At 37.9% G+C, this 23449-nt stretch overlaps 2 protein-coding genes across 2 annotated transcripts in view; one reads left to right on the top strand and one right to left on the bottom strand.

Moving 5' to 3' along the window:
• Positions 1-23449, top strand: part of VEPH1 (ventricular zone expressed PH domain containing 1) — a 301496-nt gene that overhangs the window by 62136 nt on the left and 215911 nt on the right. Inside the window, 1 exon segment of the mRNA XM_066254910.1 lies at positions 17987-18153. Within this exon segment, the coding sequence (XP_066111007.1) occupies positions 17987-18153 (167 nt within the window).
• On the bottom strand, positions 5002-10424 carry PTX3 (pentraxin 3). Its single transcript, XM_066254909.1, has 3 exons — positions 10164-10424; positions 9358-9738; positions 5002-5623 (listed from the first exon to the last, which is right to left on the bottom strand). The coding sequence occupies exons 1-3, from the start codon at positions 10291-10293 to the stop codon at positions 5013-5015; spliced, it is 1122 nt and encodes a 373-aa protein (XP_066111006.1). The 5' UTR covers positions 10294-10424; the 3' UTR covers positions 5002-5012.

Here is a 23449-nt window from a genome sequence, read left to right as displayed (position 1 = left end):
GCAAGAGTCCAAATTCCTTTCTGACTTATTGGCAATAGCCTAAAAAAGGACTATCTAATCATGATGAACTCATCTCATTTTGTTCTCAATGTGAGACAAAATTCAAACCACATATTAGCTGTCTCAGAAGAAATGTAGATAGCGGAGTACCCCCATTTATAATGGCAGTGATAGTGTGCACCACGTAGGGTGGGTGTGAGGCTTAAATAATGAAGCAGATATATTCTGTATAATGTCAGATCATAGTTCAACATGGTTACTATGATTCCTTAAGAAAAACTAGGAATACATAATTCAACCATAGTTCATCATGGTTAATATTACTATCACCATCATCATCATCCCTGTTGTCATTAATTATCATATGCCAGATACCAGGCCCTCATTAATACTTATGGCAGAACCATATCCATTTGTGGAATTTAATAATTCCAAGTCATCAAAAATTCATGATACAATTATTCTTGAAGGAAAAGGTTTTAAGTTCACTGTATTACAGTTTGTTGGGAAAGAATTTATTATACAAACATTTTAGGAAATGGATGACTAAACAATATTATTAAGTATATTCAGCCTGAATATTTATATACAAATGTAAATATTAAATATAATGTTGTAAAAAGGCAACCCAACTGTGGATTAAGAAATTGAGACCTATTTTTGAAACAGAAGAGGAACTGAATTATTAACCAATTCTTGGATCTGGTGCAGGCCAGACTTTGCACCTTTTCAATTTCACCAGCAGATGGTGCTGTGAAGTAGAATAAGACCTGCCCAGACAGGAGAATCCATGAGCTGAACTCTGAGACAACCACGACCTAAGAGAGGCTTTATACTTATTTGTTTGTGTTTTTGTTTGTTTGCTTATTTTCTATTTAATCCCCTGGGAATGACTTGGGAATCGTTTTTTAAGACAACTCTCTTATTTCAAATATTATTTTATGGTTTTAGAAAGAACTTTTAGATATACTATCTGTTCTTATATTATTTTCAAAATAACACTTCAGCAAGACGGGCATGTCCTGATATCCCTAATTTCTTGGCTGATTTGAGATTCATAAAGATTACTTGACAGGCTCAACTTATAGTTTGTAGGTAATGGTGGTCAGATTTGAATGCTGGATTTCTGATCCCCAGCAAGCTTTCTTCTATACTCCAGATTTATAAAACTGAATATAAGTGTCAGCAATCTGAGTTTTTAAGTTCACTGAACTTAAGAATACTTAAATAAGCATATATATTACATTGACCAAGATTTTTAACTTCACGACTGCTATTGCTTAAGTGGCTAAAAGATAGTGCTGGAAACATTTTACCTGAGTGTCTCAAAGAAAAGCTCTGTAATATACATTTAACAAGATAAAGTAAAATTCAGTTATAATTACTTTCTTGTTTACAAATCTAATTCTTTGTTAAAGTGAAGCAAATTAAGTATTGTACATACCAAGCTCTAAAATTCTTAGTAATCAAATGTTCTGCATATATTTTTAAGAATTAATAAAAAACAATTTACATTGCAATAAGCAAGGAACATAGATAAACTAACTCTGTTTTGTTTATATGTTATCACTGCAAAAAGTTCTACTGACATACATGTGTATCTGCTAGAGTGACAAAGTCACAATTTGCCTGGAACTGAAGGGTTTTCTGGGACACGGGACTTGCAGTGCTAAAACTGGAACCATCTTAGACAACCCAGGATACACATAATATTTTGTTCTTTATACATATGTAGTGTATTATACTTTTTCTTCTTAATAACTTGAATCAGTTTGCACAGTTATTTAACTATGGCATAATATGATGATGCTCCATTTAACCATTTTGATGAATAAATGTGCTAAACCAAGCCAGCATTCTAATATTTTTTAGATAGTTTCAGTTTTACACATTTCTTACTGTCTCCTTTTGTTGTTACTATGCATTTTAAAACCCCTTAAATGCTAGTAGTAGAAAAAAAAAAGAAGTCAGATAGCCAATCAACTTCCTAAAAATGTGTAAAATGTACTTTCTAAATATAGTGTATAGTTCAAAATTATAGTTGACATACAGTATCGTATTAGTTTCAGGTACTATATTATATTAGTTTCAGGTATACAACATAGTATGTTTTTTTACAACATAGTCATTAGACATTTATATATCTCTCAAAGTGATCACTTAAGTCTAATACCCACCTAGTAGTCATTCAAAGTATTACGATATTACTGACTATATGTCCTATGCTGTGCATTATATCCCTGTGATTAATTTTATAAGAGGCAGTTTATAATACTTCTTAATCTCTTTTACCTTTTTTGTTTATCCACTCCCATACCCACCCCAGACAACCATCAGTTTGTTCTCTTTATCTATGAATTTGTTTCTGTCTTGTCTTGTATGTTAATTTGTTTTATTTTTTTTAGATTCCACATATAAGTGAAACCATATAGTATTTGCCTTTCTTCGTCTGACTTATTTCATACAGAATAATTTCCTCTAAGTCCATGCACATTATTGCAAAAAGGATTTTATCCTTTTTTAAGGCTGAGTAATAAATAGTACACTGTAAATATATACCACATTTTTTAAATCCATTTTTCTTTCAATGGACACCTAAGTTATTGCCAAATCTTGGTTATTGTAAATAATAGTGCAATGAATATAAGATGTCTGTGAGCATTTTGAGGGCATAAAGTGCATGGTCTTTTTGATTTAAAAAGAATTGCTCTAACTGGATAGGATTAGATTAGTTGGTCAATCAACAGTGGATTAAAGAAGATAGAACTGTATTTCTCTCTCATGTAAAAGAAGCCCAGGGACAGGCAAAGAAACATTATTCCATTGGGGAAACCAGACTGATTACACTGAGTCTCATGGTCATAGATGGTTCCTGAGATTCTAGCCTTCATTTCCATGTTCCAATCAATAAGAAATCGGAAAGGTAATAATCACATTCAAATTTCTCATGTCATCCAGAACTTGGTCTATGGCTACATCTAACTGTGATTAATGCTGCAAAATACAGATTTTATCATGCGTGGCCATGAGTGCACCATTGAAACCGGAATTATGTTACATAGAAAAAGAAAGACAATTAGAAGTCCCTGGAATACCTATCCAGACTTGCTACTGTAGCAAATTCTACTTTTGTAAATTTTGTAGTTCAAGAATTACTTTATTTTCTTCTGTTTTTTCTCTTTGCCTTCATCATATTTCCATAAAAAATGTAAATAAAGTTCACTTATGTTTAACTTGCCAGCATATGAGTTTGCATATATCTTGGCCTGCATCATTGTAGATCAGATGTAATTGAAGAGATATAATTCATACTGAAATGTAGAAAGGAGTTGAAAGCATGCATAACTCTCTGCTTAAGGCTGAATCCAGCTAAGCTTTTGAGTCATGTAGAAAATAGCTAAACAGGGATTTGCATATGACCACTGTACCTGCAACCTTGAAATATGTAATCTCCAAGGGTCTGAAACCGACCTATGACCTCAAAAGTACAATTTACTTTGAGAGTCATCAGCCTGGTTTTGGGAGTTTCACCAAAACCTTTACTGATACCATGAGTATCTTTAAAGATTCCTAGATTCATGGAATTTTATTGCTAACAAAAGTCCAACTCCCTCCTTTTACTGAGAAGACCCAGAGGAGTTAGGTAATTTGTCTAAGGACACTAAGCTACTTAGTTACAAAATGTACTTTGATAATTATTCCTGGCCCAGTTCTCCAAATGTCAGGAACATGGTCTGACCTGTGGTTGTTCAGGCCCTATCTTTAGGTGAACACGCCATCACTGCAGTTCTACTATATCTCCCATTGACATTCAGAAGCACCTTTGTGATGTTCTGCCAACCCCACATAATCTTTACAGGAGAAGAACACTAGTATGGTAGAGTTACCTCCACATCTTTAGGGTGAAGAGGCTTGACTATTCACTCTTTCATGTGTAGTAAGAGAATGGGATGTGCTTTAAGGGCAGAGTCATTGTTTCTTTTAAGATATTTTGATCTCCCAAGGAAAAGTCCTAAGCTGTCCCTTTCAGGTATCACCTGTATCTGGGGAACTCTGATCATTCACTTTCCCCCCATGTTACACAGAACAGAAAATTGTATGTACTCATAGAATCATCAAATTGAAGGGGACCTAGAAATCATTATTTTCTCAACTTCTTGATTTCCTCGGCTGCAAAAACGAAACCCAGAGAGATGAATTGACTTACCCACACTCATATTTCTTCCTTATGATTTATAGAAAGCCAAAGCTTAAAACAACTCCACAGTTCATTTCTAATAATATTAACTCTTACTTTTTACATAATAGACTAGCATCTGAAAACTAATTGACCACTTTAGATGAAAAATGAAAAGTGTGGAATTGCTCCAATAATCTTTTAAATTTATAATTACATGATATGGGCTAGGTTTATAAAATATTTTATTTACAGTACAGCTTTACAAAAATAGTCTTAATAAAATTAATACAAAACCATTTTACAATATAACTTATATAACTCTTCTCAAAAAAGCGACAGTTGATTATAACACATAAACTACATATATATTTGTTGTCACATTGTAGTATAAATATGTTTCATCATCACTTTTTTATAATAAGGTACATGCCAATAACAAGAAACAATGGACAACAAATGTTATTTTATTATTCTTCCAAAGTAAAAGTCATCTCTGGCCAAAACAAAATTAATCAAAGGAAAGTAAAACAATTGGCCTTCTGTTCAACAACACAGTCTTTTTTAATTATTTGGGAGTTTATCTGACAAAGACACAGCATTAATTTGAAAGCACCATGGCATAAAGTCTAGTAACAATATCCCCAAAAGACTTCTCCAATGTCTTCACTCAACTATTTATTCAGTATTTTGCCAAGATAAATAAAGACTGATCTCAACTCTCCTTCATTAGTCTCAACCGTTCTTAATGTGCATTGAGGTTTTGAGACCTTCCCAGCTGGCATATGTTGAAAATATGAGTTTCTTTCTTTGGCTTCAAGTAGTTTCGCAACCCTTAGGAAATGTATTGAGCTCCTCCATGTGGCTGAATCTCTGTGACTCCCCATCCAACAACATTTCCCCGGATGTTACAAGACTCGGCTCCTTCAGTCTCACTTATCTCCTCATTGCTGAGAACACGATCCCAGATATTGAAGCCTGTGAGTCTTCCAGAAAAGGCTAATGCCTCATCAAAGCTACCGCCCACACAGCAGCCATTCTTTTCTTGCCCAATCTGCAGTATTCCTCCCTCGGGAACAACATGACCTGTGGCCATCCCAACAGTGGTAGCCATCAGTTCACCATTTACCCACAAGGACATGTTCCCCCTCTCGGAATTCCAGGTGCTGCACAGATGGGTCCACCTTCCCAAGGAAATCCCAGTGTCGGCAACCAGTCTGTTCTCCCCATCCACCACAAACACTATGGACTGAGAGCTGAGGTACAGCTGGATCTCATATGGATTCTTTTTCGTGCCATAGGAAAACAGGATGGTTTTGTTTAACACGTCAGTCGCTTTGACCCAAATGCAGGCACTAAAAGATTCAAGCTTCATTGATGTTGCCGGATGCACGCTTCCAAAAATTTTCTTGGAACGCATTGGGAATAAAATTGCTGTTTCACAACCTAGAGTAGCCAGAAAATAAGAAAACTATGAAAGAAAATATAAAGTCATTCAGAAATGATTCTGACATTTAGGTAATTTAGTGTGGACATTTTAATGATTACAATTAAAAATAATATGCAGTATCACATTATGACTTGAGGGACCTCAAGTATGTTCTCTGTAGAGCAAAGAGAATGAGTAAGGAAAGCCAGCTGTCTCATTTAGTGATGCATCTAAATGGATGAGAAGGCATGCAGAGAAGCCAAATTGCTCAAACCCACAAAATAATGAAAATCATGATTTAAGAACTATTTCCTCTCCCAATAAGCTTATTTTCCTTGTTACAACTTTAAAAAAAATGTTGAATTGCTAGCATTAACTTCAAACAATGACACCATAATTCCCAAGAACTCAGAGCCAAATTCATGTTCTTCTCTTGGCCTTCACCACACTCCTAGAATAAAAACTTGTGAAATTCAATGGATCTAGCTCACCCTATTTAACCATTGTTAGCATGCATTTTTAAACAAAAACTCGAGGACAGTCTTGTTGTTGTTGAATATGTTTTAATATACTATATGTGTTCTCAAACATTTATAAATTTTGCAAAGTTTGTAAAAAACTACCTTTTAAAGGCAATACTGTATACTAATGATGACCAACTTTACTGGGTGCTCACTGTGTGCCAGATACTGTTCTTAACACTTTATATGTCATTTTAATCCTCAGATCAACCCTAAAAGACAGTCTTAATATTCCCATATGACAGATGAGAAAAGTGAGTCACAGAGCACTAAGTAACTGAGCTATGTTTACATAGATGATAAGTGGCAAAACTGAGGCCTGGACTTGGGCACTCTGGCTGCAGAGTCCACACCCCTAACCTGCATATACTGCATTGCCTTGTAATGGTAGAAGAACCCCTGAATTTGCCTAGAATAGCTGGAATCCAGTTTGCTGTACTACCAGTAAGCTGTGCTGCTTTTGATGAGCACCCCGAATCTCTCCAAGCTTCACTGTTTTCTATAAAAGGCTCTTCCTTTCATTCTCTTCCTAATAGTCTACAAGTCAGTAACTAACAACATGTGCACTCAGAAAGAGTTGTGTAGATCAATGATATGTTTAAAAATTCTTACTTTGTCCTCATGCTTATAAATAGTATTAAGCAGTAATAGAAAACTTGAAGAGTGAATTCTTCCAAGCGGACTGGTGGAGAACCTATTTCTGCTAAAGAGCACTTAGAAGGAGGCTTTCAAACTTAGGGGCTGGGAGCACAGTGAACTGACCCCTCTGTCCCTCTCCAGGTCACATGTCTGGGAAAAGAGCTGGAAACACTGAAATGAAGACCTTTTAGGTGTTTCTGGGACAAAGTATGTGCTATAAAGCCTTTAATAGGTGGGCTCTGCTTTGTGCTGATCTTCTATAGGTAAGAAAGCCCAGATAAATATTTTTAATCTGAGTTAGAACTAAGCATTCCCTTTGCAACAACTTAAAGAAGATTCACCATAAAATAGCTTTGAAAAATAAACTTCTGGAGCAAACAGACAGAACCTGCAAAAACCAAACATCCATGCAAAGTGTGGTAAGCTAAATACCTGCAAATGGTTAAGCGCTACATTCTGCCCTAAAGAAATTAAACAGATGTAAATAGTCAGAGAAAATATTGAGATTCATAAAATTAACTACAATATTAAAGCACAAAATTGGTCCTGTCACACCTTGTTATTAACTTTTTACTGAATAATTTGAAATTTTGAAGATTTTTAAAAAATAATTTTCAATGAGACATTGATTCTTTTTTCAAATAAAATTTCTAGGTGTATTTTTTTCTAGCTATGTTAAATAAATCAAAGTTCATGGAACAAAAGATCACATGCCTGGGCATTTGAGATATTCCCTGTAATGTTTCAGAAAATGAGTGTTCAAGAAGGTGTCTACTGCAACCTAATTAACTGATTTCCTGTTTAAATAAGCCCAGGCAGTCAGGATTGAATTCCAAAGCATTCCTTCATTGCCTTTCAAAGGCCCCTGTAGGCTGCACTGGCTATGTGAGTTCATGGAACTGCATGTTGGCAGGTTTTTTTCTGGTTTCTTCTGAGGACCAGTGATTGAAGTTCTTGATATCTCTTTAAAATGTCAGAAACTCTCTCATGAAATGGCTTTTAACTGATAGATTTTTCTGATTATGTTATCAAAGACCAAACAAAATTAAAACCAGGTTCTTCAGAGTCCAACAACAGAATGATTAAGAATCCCTTAGAAGCCAAGCTGGCAGGAAACCAAGACAGAGAAAATCAAAGCATGTGGGTAACTGTATTATTGAATTTAATAAAACATTAACATTTAGAATTCAAAAATACATCCCTCTTCTGCTCTAATAGGCAGAGGTAAAGATGAAAATTAGCATAATTCTTCAGTTTTTCAGGTTCATTTTATGTACAACAACTTTACATGGTTTGCCAAAAATAAAAAAACAAAAACAAATTTCACTCATTAAAATAGCCACAGAATTACAGTTTGTATCTTTGTCACTTATACTGAGGATTATGCTCCCCCCCCCAAAGCCCACGTAATATTTAAGAAAATACGTTCTGTACTGTTAAATAATCCTCAGATATTTAGGAAAGACTGATATTCTGGTATAATTTCTTTAATTTTAAATGAAATGTGCTCTCACACATGCTCATGATTTTCCCTCATGCTCTATCCAATAAGAGTTGTTTTATAGAAATATAGGGAAAGATGGTAATGTTTGCAATTTTCTTCAGTTTCTGAGAATCTCAGGAAAAATGCAACTGTTTTCTTACCCAGAACACTGATTTTCTAATATAACCCACAAATGATTGTTGCATCAGCATTTCCTAGACGTTTTGGCTTATAAAGGAGTGTTACTTGGCTCTAATCGTCTCTCTAATTCTTACAACTATTCTTAAAAATGTATTATTTCGGGTCCACATGCGTTTGGAGATTCATGAAACATCATATAGGACTTCGAAAAACTGCATCTGGTTTGAACCACCTCTCTCCTGGGGTAGGACGGGGGTACCAATTGGTTCCTACACTGAAAGTTCTACTTTGGATCCCTAGGCGGCAGGTTTATGCCAAAGTTTACACCCTGGGACCTCCACTGCCTGCTAATTCCACAGACTAGGGGCTAGGGGCCCCTCAGGAATTCCACAGCCCCTTCATGAGATCAGATTCAGCCCCAGGTCTCTTGCTCAGAACTAGTATGGGAAAGAGACTGGTCCAGGGATTGGTAAACGTCCCTAAAAATTAGGCTGGGCTCTGAGATAGCGCGGGGAACCAGAGCTCCCCTAAAGAGAGAGAAAAGCTAAAATGAGAAGTGGAAATCTCTAACGGAGGGAAACCAGACCCGGAGCGGGCACGGTTGTAACTGTTCGGATCGGGTGTTAGTTAGGGGCCCTGGCCTATTTCAGGATTAAAGATAGTCACGTCCACAGCTATCTTTAGTGGGTTCCTCGGGGCTGGAGAGTACCTTTTAAAGTCTATGTTCCCGCCTTCTATAGTGTATCTGAGCTCTGTGGTCGTGCGTGGAGAAATAGAGGGGTGGTGGTGGTGGTGGTGGTGGTGGTGGTGGTGGTGGTGGTGTGTGTGTGTGTGTGTGTGTGTGTGTGTACGCGCGCATGCGCGCGTGTGATTAAAGCCTCCCATGGAGGGCAGCCCGACGTGGCTTCCCAAAACGCGCTGGGAGAACAAAGCATGAGGGGCACTCTTGCTTGGCTGGCGTCCTTACCTGCGGGCAGCCAGCGCCGGGCCGCCCAGCCTTGCACCGCCCGTAGGTCAGCTCGTGTCTGCCGCAGCTCCCGGAGCACCGCGTCCAGGACGCGTCCCGCCTCCTCCGGGCGCTGCGCCCCAGCACCCTCCAGGCGCGGCAGGCTGCGGCCCGCGTCGTGGCTCGCCTGCAGCAGCTCGTCCCACGCGGGGGCCGCCGGCGCGCACGACCTTCCCAGGCTACCGGCCAGCCGGCCCAACTCAGCCCGCAGCCTCCGCAGCTCGCCCCGGAGGACGTCGTCGGTGGCCTGCAGCAGCATGCCCTCCCTCATCTGTGAGTCCTCCAACATGATGAAGAGCTTGTCCCACTCGGAGTGCTCCCGACGGCAGTCACACGGCGTGGCTAGAGCGCGGGACACACACACATTACCGACCTGCCCAGGCCTTCCTTGGGTGTGCTTTGTCTCTCCTAGGTGGTCCCAAATTACTGCACCTCCTTTCCCCTTAAGGACACCTCGAAGAAACAGCGTGCAAATATCTCGAGAATGACAGAAATCATTCATACAGGTATAAAGTTGAAATCTATGTAAAATTGCCGTTCGTGTAGCTCAAAACAGGCACATGTCAGCGATTCCATACGGTTCAACCCATTATGGATCTGTGGCAAAAATAACTTTCTGAAACCTCTTCTAAAGTGCTTCTGTCTTTTGCAAAATAAATTATACTTTCTAGCCCATTTCATTGTCTGCACAGTATATGTGTAATTTTAGATCCAAAGAAGTAGATGTGCAGTTAGAGTTAGCAGAGAGACAGTTAAAATGAACTTACGGTCCTCAGTGGGGTGGAGTCCATTGTCTATTTCGTTGTCCAAATTCACGTACATGAGCTCGTAATCATCCGAGTTCTCGGCGCACACTGAAGCCCAGAAAATACAGAATAGAATCGCACAGAGATGCATTGCTAGAGAGAGACACGTTCTTCCGCGACTTCCCACCGCCCGCGGGAGGGGACCTCTCCTGTGAGCAGAGTTGGAGCAGAGGAGAGTGAGAGTGAGAAGCTGGAACCCAGAGCCCTTAATAAATGCCAGAGAAGCCTGACTGGGGATGAATGAGTAATGCCGGTGGCACTGCACAGCCGGAGTTCCACTGAATTTGAGGAGGAGGGGGACTGAGTGTGTGTGGGGGGGGGGGTTGCACAATAGTAAACCACAAAGGTTTGCACTGCAGTCAGATTAATTGGAGGCGGGTCAGAAGGGAAAGGGAGGGGAAAACTGTGCCCCTGAGGATTAGCTTTTGTAATTTGAATTGGTAGCACTGAGGGATGAAAGGGAAGGAAGCCCTTAGGGGAAAGACTGATTCAGCAGGCATAGTGGTGTGAAAGCAAGATCATCAATTCTGCATTTTGTGTGTACTTTTATTATTTCACAACCTTTTATATATAAACAACTTTTTTTCACTTTTCCTTTGTAAGCAGTTTTACAGGTCTAAACTGTGATAATTACTCACTGATTCCAAGATAAACCAACTTAGTAAGAATTTCTATGACTCTAGAAACCAAGGCTGTTGCTAGCTATTCTGTCTTTAATCCTTCTGAAGTTGCAACTATAATTTTATAAACATATTTTAAATGACAACAGAACAAAACTGTAAATCTAAAATGAGAAAGAGCTGGTGAAAAGGAATAAAGTGATTTTAAATATGTTTTTAATAACCTGATATTATATGTAAATTATGTTATTCTGCTAGGCTTAGAGTCAAAGATCATGTTTTTAAAGTAAATTTAGGGATTCATGCTTCTGCCAATATATAGAGATCTATATAAACCAAAAACTTTTCTGCACAAAACACCTATAAATGTGTTTAAATTATAATAATAAAAAATTTTAAATGTTCAAATAAATACATTTATTCCCCCGAAAAGGGAAATATCCAGACACCAACGATGGAGAAGGAACCAAAACTAGAAGGTAAGCCTGAGAGTGGATGCTGGAGACCCCCTGGAGGGAAGGTTATCAGTTCTGTAACAACCAAGTGTTAGTGACCATGTGGGAGCCAAGGTTAAGCCAAGGTGGGGCATTAAAAATGAGGCTCTCACCTAAAGCCAGACTCTCACACAGGTGTGGGCCCACTCTTTGCCCCACACCAGAAAATGAAAAGTAAGTATGTCTCTCTTTGATGAAACTCTACAGAGTCCCTAAGAATTTGTGATTTGGGGCCTGCCCTCACACATGTTCCAGATTTAAATATGTGTACTGTCTGCCACTGTAAAAATAAATTCGCAATGAACATATGAGGAAACAATCCCCCCCCTCAGAACTTTATTTTTAAAATAATGTCAGATAGAAACTAGAAAATAAGTGTGTTTAAATTATTTAAGATCTGTGAGAAAAAATTGGAAGTCCCCCCCCCCAAAAAAAGACACTGAAGAAAAAGACTAGATCGCTTTTCTTTAAAGAACCAAATAACTTTTATAATTAAAAAAAAAAATTCACTGAGTTTTTTAGAAAACTTCAAGAAATTGGATTAAATGACAAATTAGGCAAAGCTGAAAAGAATATTGAGGAACATGGAGAGCTAAAAAAATAATCCAAATGTACTCTTTAAATTTCATATCCTAAAATACTTTTATTGTGCATTATTGTGCAGGAGGATGATAGAGAAAAATAAATGTTACTTTTTTAGTTTTTTAGTTAAAAACCTGTGGTGGTGCAGTGGATCAAGTGTCAGCCTGGAATGCTGAGGTCGCCAGTTCAAAACCCTGCACTTGTCTGGTCAAGGCACATATGGGAGTTGAAGCTCCCTCCTTCCCTCCCACACTCTCTCTCACTCACTCTCTCTCTCTTCTCTAAAAATGAATAAAATTTTAAAAGGACTTGAAAAAAAATGTTTCTCTTTTTAAGGACAACCATCAAAATCAAAAGGAAGTAGAATACCCAAATAGAAGGAAAAAAGGGAATTAAAAAATGATCTATTCAATAGAAAGCAGTGAAAGAGGGAAGAAAAACATAGAACAAGATAAATTAAAAGCACAACATAATTGGTAAAAGTAAATCCAAGTACACCAAGAATCACTATAAATATTAATGAAACAAACTTTCCAGTTAAGAGACAAAGGTTGTCAGATATATATTTTTAAATCCCCAGCTACATGTTGCTTATAAGAGCCATACATAAAAAATTGGAATCTAGAAATGTTGAAAATAACCAATGTAAGGCAGGGGAGAATATACTAAACATATGCTATTTTAAAAAGCTAGCATAGCTATATTATCAGTCAAAACTAGACTTAAAGACAAAAGAGAATAACTAAACTATGATAAAAGAAACGCTGTCAAGAAGATATTTCAGAATTATCTAGGAAGATAATTTAAAAATATATACCCAAGAATGACAGAATTATAAGGAGAAATGGACAAATCCATAATTATGGAGGGAGATTTTAACATATATCTCTCATAACTATGTCCACTTCTGTCCTAACTAATCCTTAAAATATTAAAAACACTGTTAAAAGATACAGAAACAAACTATATAATTTAAAGTTCAATTTAATGAAATATAGAGAGCATAACCCAAGTTTTATAAGCAAGTTTAAACTAACATTCAAGGAACTCATAATTGCCATCTTATCCAAACTACTTCTTAGAATGGAGTGCACTGAAATGTACTAAATTCTTTTTATATGTCTTGTAAGTATGATACCAAAAAGACACAAGGACAGTTTAAGAAAGAGAAATTGTCAGCCAGTCTCCTTTAAGAACATATATGCAAAAGCTCTAAATAAAATATTGACTAAACAAATCCATTAACATATATATAAAAATACATCAGAACCAAGTTGAATTTATTCTGAAACCTCAAGACTGATTAAATGTTAGATGATCTATTAATTTATTACATTAACTTTTTTTTTTAATTAAGTAAGAGGCAGGGAGGCAGAGACAGACTTTCACATGTGCCCCAACCAGGATCCACCCAGCAAGCCCTCTTCTGGGTGATGCTCTGCCCATCTGGGGCCCCTGCTCCATTGCTCGGCAACCAAGCTATTTTAGTACCTGAGGCAGGCCAGGAGCCATCTGTAGCACTGGGGCCCAACTCTCTCAAACCATTGGAGAGTTGGCTGCAGAACAGGAAGAGAGAAAGAGAGAGAAGGGAGAAGGGTGGAGAAGCAGATGAGTCACTTCTCCTGTGTGCCCTGACCAGGAATCTAAGGGACTTCTACATGCCCCGCGATGCTCTATGGCTGAGCCAACCAGTCAGGGCCTACATTAACAATTTAACAAGAAATTATATAGTCATGTCAACAGATGCAGAAAAGTTATTTAATAAAATTTAGCACCCATTCATGTTCAAACTGGGAAACAGGTACTTAAACTGATAAAATGTAAATACCAAGAATCTATATTCATACATAATGGTGAACTTAGAAAACATACTCTTAAAAGCAGAAATCACTAAAGGATTCTCATGGACACTAATTCTATTTATCAAAGTGTTGGAGGTCCCAACCAGTAAAAAAATAAGCCACATAAGGAATAAGGTTGGAAGAAACAAAGTTGTTAACCAATTATTCTGAGTTGATTATCCATATGCAAGAAACTTAAGAGACTCTAAAGACAGGGTATTAAGAGACTTGAGTAAGTTTTGCTGAGTGGAAGATGAACATACAAAAATCAATTGCTTAACACCAGCATACAACTGAAAATACATTTCTAAAAAAAGCTTCCATTTACAATAGTGACAACAAATATGGAAGACAGGAATTAATTTAATAAAAAATACATAAAGTATAATTAATATTATAAAACTTTATTGAAGGATGTATAAAACAGTCTACATGGATTGAAGGATATATCATGTTCTTTAGTGGGAAGACTCAGTTTCACAAAGTCAATTGTCTCAAATTAGTTTATACATTCAATGTGGAAAAATAAAATCTCAACCTAATTTTTTAAGGAAATTGACTAGCTACTGGTAAAATTTATGTAAAGAAGCTAAGAAGAATTTGAAGTAGAAGATGAAGAAATTTTCCCTATGAAATATAATGATATTATAAGGTTAATTATAATTAACAAAATATGTAATTGGTGAAAATATGATAAATACCCAGAAACAGACCCAGACATATGGGAAACCTTATTTTGGAAGAAGTATTACAAATCAGAAAGGAAGCAGTTGATGAGTGATAAATGAATCTGGGATCATTGTTTATAATAAACATGCAAAATATATATAATTTGATCCTTTCCTCATATGTACAAAAGTAAATTCCAGATTGATTAAAGACAAATACAAAAACAAAACCATAATGCCTTTAGGAGAAAATATAGAATTTTTTATGATCTTTGTGTAGAGGAAGATTTCTCAACAACAAAAATACAAATGATAAAGAAATTTGAAATATCAACTAGATTAAGATTACAACTTTAAAACTAATAAACAAAAAGTTAGTGTCTGGGTTAAATAAGGAAGCTAGATTAAATAAAAAAACACAAACATCCCACTTAAAAATAAGTAAAGGATATGAATGGCCAAATCGTGGGAGAGGAAATGACCTGTAAACATATAAAAAAGGGTTTTCAGCCTTAGGAGTAATTAAGGAAATTAAAATTAAAACAAAAAAGATGAGATATTCTCTCACATCCCATCAGAGTGGGAAGAAATGATCTCTGTTGAGACCAAATGTTGGCAAGGATGCAAAGCACTGGAGGTATGTAAATTGTCATAATTATGGTGTAGGTAGAATAATGTCCCCCGAAAGATGCCCACATCTTAATCTCATAACCAGAGAACACAGTATAACTTATTGCACTGAAGATAGAATTAAGTTTTTTAGATAAAATAGGGAGAAAATCCTAGTTTATCTAGATGGGCCCATTGTAATCAGAAGGGTTCTTAAAAGTGGAAGAGAGAGGCAGAAGAGAGAATCAGAGAAAGAGGCTTGATAAAGGAAGCAGGGTCAGAGAGATGCTATGCTGATGACTTTGAAGATGGAGGAAGGGGACCCCAAACCAAAGAATGCTGGTGATCTCTAGAAGCTAGAAAAGCCAGAGAAACAGATTCCTTTCTACAACCTCCAGGAGCAATTCCAGCCCTTCCAACATCTGATTTTTAGTCTAGTGAGACTCATGTCAGCCTCCTGCACTATAGGAATATATGATAATACATTTGTGTTATATTGGACTACAAAGTATTTAGTAAGTTCTACGGTAGCAATAGAAAACTATTACTATCACTTTGCAAAGAAATTTAAAAAGATCAGAAATTTAATTCTCAGGTACATACCCACTGCTTTGCTACTTAGTTATGTGGTCTAGGAACCATCTGCATCACCTTAGAAGTTGGTAGAAATTAGATTCCTAAGCTCTACCTTCAACCTGCTGAAGCAGTATATGTTTTAATGAGTTTCCCAGGTGATATCTATGCACATTGAGCTCAGAAACAGTCTCCTAGGAAACAAGTCCCACTTATACACAATGAAATAGGTATAAAAATTACAGCACTATTGGTAAAAGCAAGTGGTAATAATAATGTATCTTGCAAGCATAGAATGTATGAATAAATTGTTGCATATGTTTACAATGGAATACCATACAGTTGTGAGAATAAATGGACAGTTTCTTGGAGATAAAACTCCAAAATAATGTCAAATGGGGGAAAAATATGTTGCAAAGAGATATGTTCAATGTAATAGTATTGGTACAAAATTTAAAGCATGCAAAACAATACTATAAAATGCTCATTGATACATACAGATACAACTAAAGTGTAAAAACATTCTGAAATGATAAATACCAACTTTAGGATGATGGCTGCCTCTGGGGAGAAAAAGAAATGAATAGGATGGGAAGCAATTACAACATAAAGTTGAGTTTTGACAAAACTGGTTGGTAGGTACACCAGTGTTCCTTATATTATTGTCTGCATTTGTTCAATGGCTTGGAATATTTCATAATTAAAAAGACTATACTAACTTATTAATGGAATTTATAAGATTTCTACACAAAAGTATCTTTATCAGTTTCTAACTCAAAAAAGTTCTTATGCATTTATTTTTGTATTATTTGATCAAAATTGAAATCAGCCAAAAATGACTTATCGGGTTTTCCCCTTCCAGACTCCCAGAGCCTGTAGGGAATGTTGTACAAAAAAGCCTTGCACCAATTTCCTGTCTTGGATTTCAACAAGAGTCCCATTCATCATGACCTTTTCCGGAATGATCAGTTTGTCTATATAGCTAAGCTCTATGATCCAATGTGCTCTGTATAGATTGGGCATTATATGTAAAATTTGTGATCTTTTAAAGAAATGTTCTTAGTAAAACTAAAACATTCTTTTTCAATTGACATAAGCTTTTTTTAAAAATAAAACCCTGAACATTTCTAATGCCTTGTACTCCATGGGCATTTGACTAAAATCTGTTTGAGACTAATTCTGCGAGCCGGATGTAGAAAAAGCTATTTTCATTATTTATTGTCACTCAATACATTCAGTTTGATCCAGAATCAGACTTTCATTAAATTTAGTCATAAGCATTCTGAAAATGCTGGTGTTCTTTCCTTTATTCTCATATCTAGTTGTTCTTTATATATGGGCTTGTTTCCATGGTTTAATAAAGGTCTACAAGCCTTGGCCAGGTATTTCAGTTGGTTAGAGTGTTGTTCCGTTGTGCCAGGGTTGCAAGTTCAATACCCGGTCAGGGCACATACAGGAACAGATTGGTATTCCTTTACTTCTCTGTCTCTCTCCCTTCCTTCCTTGCTAAAATCAATAAATAAAAATCTACATATGCATAACCACTGCTCATTTGATTCCTTCTGTGTATATTTTCTATACACAAAGCTAAATTTAAAAGATGCAAGAAAATTTATTTTCAAGAAATCCATTAGAACAAGTTCTCCTGAGACAGTTAAGCACTTGAGTGGATTTTGAGAAAAACTCCATACCATGAAGCGATAGACAGATGTTTTCCATATGTTGCTTGCAGATAAATCCCTGTAGTTTATGTAATATTTTTTTCTTGAGATTTTGTCATTTTAAATCCAGTTGTTCATAGATGTCTTTGAGGCAAATCACATGTGACAAGCTGACTCAAAACTTCCCTTAAAATAGTGCAGAAATTAGGGACTTAAATTTGCATTGCTACTTTTCTAACTATTCATAAAAATAAGGTATAGTTTCCATATGTCAGTCTAAATCATGTGCCTGGTATTTCTCAAGAATGTGAATACATTCCTCTGCAGTTTTTTTGCTGTTGTTGTTCAGTTTCATTTAAATTCATGCTTAAGACACTGCTTAGTTTTCACTTAAATAGTGTCTAGTGTTCTCATCAGGAATTTTTTATTAGAACTGTTTCCTTCTCAAGGGTGTGGTCTGGTTACTGTCACAGTTTCCTCTCTCCCTGTGGTGCATTACTCAGGAAAATTTTTCATTAGATAATAATACTCATATTCCCACTTATGAAATCAGTTTAAATTGTGCTTTCATAATTTTCAAAATAAGTGGCATAAGGTACTATGTTACTCTCAGCAGAAGACTTGGACATTGTGCTATTTAATGTGTGAGTGCAAAGGTTATTGCATTGACAGTAATGCTATTTCTAGTGCTCATGGATTGATAGAGTCATCATTCCCTTTATTGTTTTCTCAACAGGTAATGCCATATTGTTGAGGGTGTTACCTGCTGTGTATGAAAAGCAGCCTCAGCCAATTAACAGACACCTGACCGAACTCCTGGCCTTAATGTCTCACCTTGAACAAGCTGAACAGTACCATCTTCTACGGCTTTTGCACGTAGCCGCAAAAAGAAAGCAACCAGAGGTAAAGAGTACATTGTGTACTTGATGGACCACACAATCAGGCATATTTTGGGCATATGAACAGGATGTATACTTCAGGTTAACTCTCTCTTGTATTTTTATGCACACTCATCTTTAAATGAAAGCACTCATTCACTTTTATAGAATCATAAAAGTCAGGAGATGATGGCAGAAGTTGGGTACTATCTTGAGTTCCTCCAGAGAAGCAAAACCAATAGGATTTTGTATTTATGTTTACCATTTATTATGAGGAATTTACTTATGTGATTGTGGAGTCTGAGAAGTCTCACAATATACCATCTGCAAGTTGAGGACCCTGGAGAGCAAGTGATGTAGCTCAAGTCTGAGTCCAAAGACCTTAGAAACAAGAAAAGTGATGTCCAAGTCAAAACCCCTGAGAACTTGAGGGATGATGGTCCTAAGTCTCAGTTTGGGGACAGGAGAGGACCAATGTCCCATCAAGAAGAGTCATATTCAGCACCTTGATGGATTGGATGCAATCCACCCACAAAGGGCCAACTGCTTTACTCATTTTATTCACTGAGATGCCAGTCTCATCTGGAAACACTCTCACAGATACCCAGAATAATATTTAACCAAATATCTGGGTACTCACTGACCCAGCAAAGTTAACACACAAAAGTAACCATCACAAGTACAGTGATAAAACACAACAACTGTGCAAATCTGTAGCATTGAGGGACAGCTTTAATGAAAGTTTAGTGTGGCCACGCAGTCCTAGGAATCTATAGTTTTTCAGACAGAGCCAATGGAAAGACATTTGCATGCCTGGATTCCCAAGGAAATCAGCATATAATGAGAGCAAAGGCCTGTTTTCTAAATAGCAAATTAGTGTTCTTTGGATTCAAGTAAAAGACTGTAATAATTAGGATGCTTGTAATTATCAGTAACAGAACACCCAACACACAGTGGTGAAAACAATAAAAGAAATTTATTAGCTATTGTGATGGGGGGAAAACCTTCAATTGAGGCTTAATCAAGGAACTCAAATAATGTGAATAGTTTATCTCTATTTCTCAGATTTTCAAAAAAGACTTGCATCAACTCCCATATGTGCCTTGACCAGGCAAGTCTGGGGTTTCAAACTGATGACCTCAGCATTTCAGGTTAATGCTTTATCCACTGCGCCACCACAGGTCAGGCTCTATTTCTCAAATTTGACTCCTAGGTTTTGGTTTCCTTTTTCTGCAGGCTTTCTTCTTGAGAGTTCAAGACAGGTTCTGGGGGCTCTATGGGCATTTTTGTTTTCCTACTTCCCCCACCATCAACAACATCCAAGCAAAAGTCCTGATATTCTCTGTCTAGGACACTGGTAGACAAACTGAGGCTCGCAAGCCACATGCTGCTCTTTGGCCCCTTGAGTGTGGCTCTTACACAACATACCATGTGCGGGTGCTACCTCAATAAAGAATGTACCTACCTATATAGTTTAAGTTTTAAAAAGTTGGCTCTCAAAAGAAATTTCAATCGTTGTACTGTTGATATTTAGCTCTGTTGACTAATGAGTTTGCCGACCACTTGTTTAGGACACATGCTTTACCTCTGGAGCTTCACCTAAACCCTGAGGATCCTCAGATAGAAACTTGAGGCTACCAGGAAGAGGATAGTAGAAATGGATTCTGGAGGGTGCCAACACATATGCCCAGTAAAGATTAATGCTCACCCAGAAGTTAGATCAATTATGGTTGCATCATGCTCCACTTCCTGATAATGTCACTATCCGTCACTTAAAAAACTAAGGCGAAGACCAGAACATTTGTATTCAACATTAAAATTGTCCAAAGAAAGGCAGGCAAGAATGGTCATATGCATAACTAACCACAGTAGATGCAAGCTCCTTGTGGTAAGCAATAATTTCTTTTCTTCTCTATCCTAGACCTTGATATAGTATCTGATAGCACTCAATAAACATTTATAAAATCAAACTGAATTAAACAAGGTGATAAGTTTTCTGTAAAGGAATAAACAGAAAGAGGGGGCACTAAATTCTGCCTTACAGGGAAAGAGGTCATGTGTACCATGGGGCCCACCATGAGAGTGGCATCAGGGTCTGATCTGGATGAATGTGTAGTTGTGCTCCAGGTGGAGACGAGATGCAAAGGGCCTTCAGAAATTTGAGACAAGGCTGGCAGTTCTGAAGAACAGGCTCGACTCCACTGCCAGAAATTTCAATTTAGTAGATCTACTTTTAAAAAAAGTTTCTAGGTGATGCTGCTCCTAATATATCAGGGATCACACTTTGAGTTGCAAGACTAGAGGTTGGGCAGAGGACTGAGAACCTTCGGGTTATGCATGTTTACTGTTGCCTTTAAGACAATATATTGTCATTATTTTTGCAGGTCTCTCTCTTTCAGTGCACTGTAAACTCCCTGAGGAGCATAGAATCTGTGCCTGCATATTTGTATATACTCCCTAGCATAGTGCTAAGGTTTTTATGAGAAGTTATTACATTCAGAAATGAGTAAATGAACTAAAAGAGATCAAAGAAGGTGAAGACCTTAAGGACCAAGAAAAAGATGTGTTGTGGTCTCCAAAAGGGAAAAGTGGCTCACTGTATCAAGATCTAGAGAAGTAAAGGAGGCTTGAGATGACAACTGACCTCAGGTTTGACACCTGGGGGCTCACCAGTGACCCATGCCAGGCAGTGTTGGTAGGGGTGTGGTGTGAACTGGTAGCCATCTATTGTGGATTATGTATGGAAAATAGGGGAAGGAAATGACTGCATGAATGTGGGAGTTTAGAGGAAATAAGGAGGGCTAAAATAAAATCCAATATGAATAGAAGAATTGAATATGTGAAAGAAAATATTAGATAAGAACAAAGTGTTAGAGGAAGTTAGGGGATGAATTCCAGAGCAGAAGTGTGAGAATTGACTTTAGAAAGGATTAAGGACAGAAAGGACAAGCAAAGCTCCAGTGGATTGTGGATGAAGTGCAGAATTGAGCGATCACTGGATCATCTAAAAGGAGGAGCAGGTGGGGTGGTGTGTTCGTCTCCTATGCTGCTATAACAAATTACTGCAAACTTAGTGATTTAAACAATATCTACTTATTATCTTACAGTTCTGGGGGTAAGAAACACAAAATGGGTCAGCAGGGCTGAGTTCCTTCCAGAGGGGAACTTGTTTCCTTCCCTCTTCCAGCTTCAAGAGGCTGCTTGCACACCTCAGCTCATGGCCAGCATCACTCTCCACTCTGCTTTTCTCATCACATCTCCTTCTTTGATTCTGGCCCTCTGTCCTCCCTCTTCTGAGAGCCTTGTGATTACACTGAGGCCATCTAGATAATCCAGAGTTATCTCACCATCTCAGTACCATTAATTCAATCACACCTACAAAGTTACATTGACCATGGAAAGGGACATATTCACAGGTTTTGAGGATTAGGATATGGACATCTTTGAGAAGTCAAGATTTTGTTTATCACAGGTAGAGTCTAGCATTATGGGGAATAGAAAAGGGTGACTAAACGGCCAAACAGGCCCTGGCCAGTTGGCTCAGCATAGAGCGTCCACCTGGCGTGTGGAAGTTCCAGATTTGATTCCCGGTCGGGGCATATAAGAGAAGTGCCCATCTGCTTCTCCACCCTCCCCCCTCTCCTTCCTCTCTGTCTCTCTCTTCCCCTCCTGCAGCCAAGGCTCCATTGGAGCAAAGTTGGCCCGAGTGCTGAGGATGGGTCCATGGCCTCTGCCTCAGGCACTAGAATGGCTTGGGTTGCAGCAGAGCAACACCCCAGAGGGGCAGAGCATTGCCTTCTGGTGGGCATGCTGGGTGAATCTCCGTTGGGTGCATGCAGGAGTTTGTCAGTCTGCCGTCCCCTGCTTCTCACGTTGGAAAAAGACAATAAAATAAAATAAAATAAAATAAAAGGCCAAACAATTTCATAAAGAAGGCAACTGGCATGCCATTTTATCTGCAGCCTGAGAGCAAGACCAACACAAAAACAGTTTTTGGAAAGGTGGGTTCAATAAAAGTTCAAGGGGGATCTGGGAAGAATGACTTTATTCAACTTATTTCCCAAGGTCTAAAGGCTGGGCAAGTAAATCCAGGAGGAGGTTCACATACAGGAAGGAGGTGAAAGGACTCTGGTCACCCACCCAGAAAGGTGAGGTCCAAGAGTGAAGGTAGAAACATATAGAACATTCTAAGAGATCCTGTCACACCCCTGGCCAGCACTTCTATGGCTGCCCAGAGACTCAGGATATAACATAGGAGTCATTTAAAACTAGGCTCCTAACCTGAAAATGGCAGCGGAATAGGCAGACACACAGACTCCTAGCTCCAACCACCTAACTGGATTATAAACTAATTTATGAACAATCAGCATGAAAAACCAAATCTGGACTACAAGAACAGCTTTTAAAAACCAAGTAGCAAAGAAGAAGCCACAACAAACCTGGTAGGGAGCACCTGAATCTCCCCTGCTTACAGGAATGGAAGTGGGGGGTGAGGCTGGGCTCTCACTCCAAGAAAAAAGCAGTAAATACTGCTCACAGCCACTTGCCTGGTGACCAGGGAATGAGGTGTGTTGAAAGGGCCTGCTTGTCTTCCAAAAAGAAAGAAGAGAGAGAGAGATGGATGGTGAGGGGTAGAGGAATATAGGTGATGACATGAAAAGCTGACTCATTCAGTGCTGGAGGCGGCCATAACTGGGGGAGGAGCTGATCCTTCTACAAAGTAAAATACAAAAGTACTTCCAGGTCACAGAGATACAGACATCTCTCCAGCTCTAATCAGCGCAACAAGACACAGCTGAAAACAAGAAGTGAAGAGGAGGGGCAGTAACTCAGGTTTCCATGGAGATCTGAGATACACCTCTCGCTACTGAAGCTGAGAAAGCAATCCACCCCCAGAGAGATTAACTAGCAGGAGAGGACTTCAGAGCCTAAGGTCACACCTACTGCATTCCTGGATACAGTTTCAAATAAGCCCCCTGCTGAGAACAGTAAACAAGACAATCACTTGTTAAGAAAACAAACAAATCAAGACTACAAAGGGGCCCAAATCCTAAAGTGGATTACAAATAATAGCTGATGCCAACCCAAGAAGACCTAGAAACAACACAAGCAAAAACTGGAGGAAGACAACACCAAGCCTAGATTCAACCAGCTCTACAAAAAAAAAACCACCCAAACACCCAGACACAATGAGAAGACAAAGAAGTGCAATCCAAATGAAACCCCAAGAGGAAACTTCAGGAGATGAACTGAGTGATATGGAAATAATCAAACTTCTGGATGTGGAGTTTAATGATTGTAAGGATGCTTAGGGATCTTAG

This window comes from Saccopteryx bilineata, chromosome 2 (assembly GCF_036850765.1).
Source record: "Saccopteryx bilineata isolate mSacBil1 chromosome 2, mSacBil1_pri_phased_curated, whole genome shotgun sequence".
Taxonomy (NCBI): Eukaryota; Metazoa; Chordata; class Mammalia; order Chiroptera; family Emballonuridae; genus Saccopteryx; species Saccopteryx bilineata.
The sequence above is the reverse complement of the archived record's forward strand: the minus strand, read 5'-3'. Positions and strand labels throughout refer to the sequence as shown.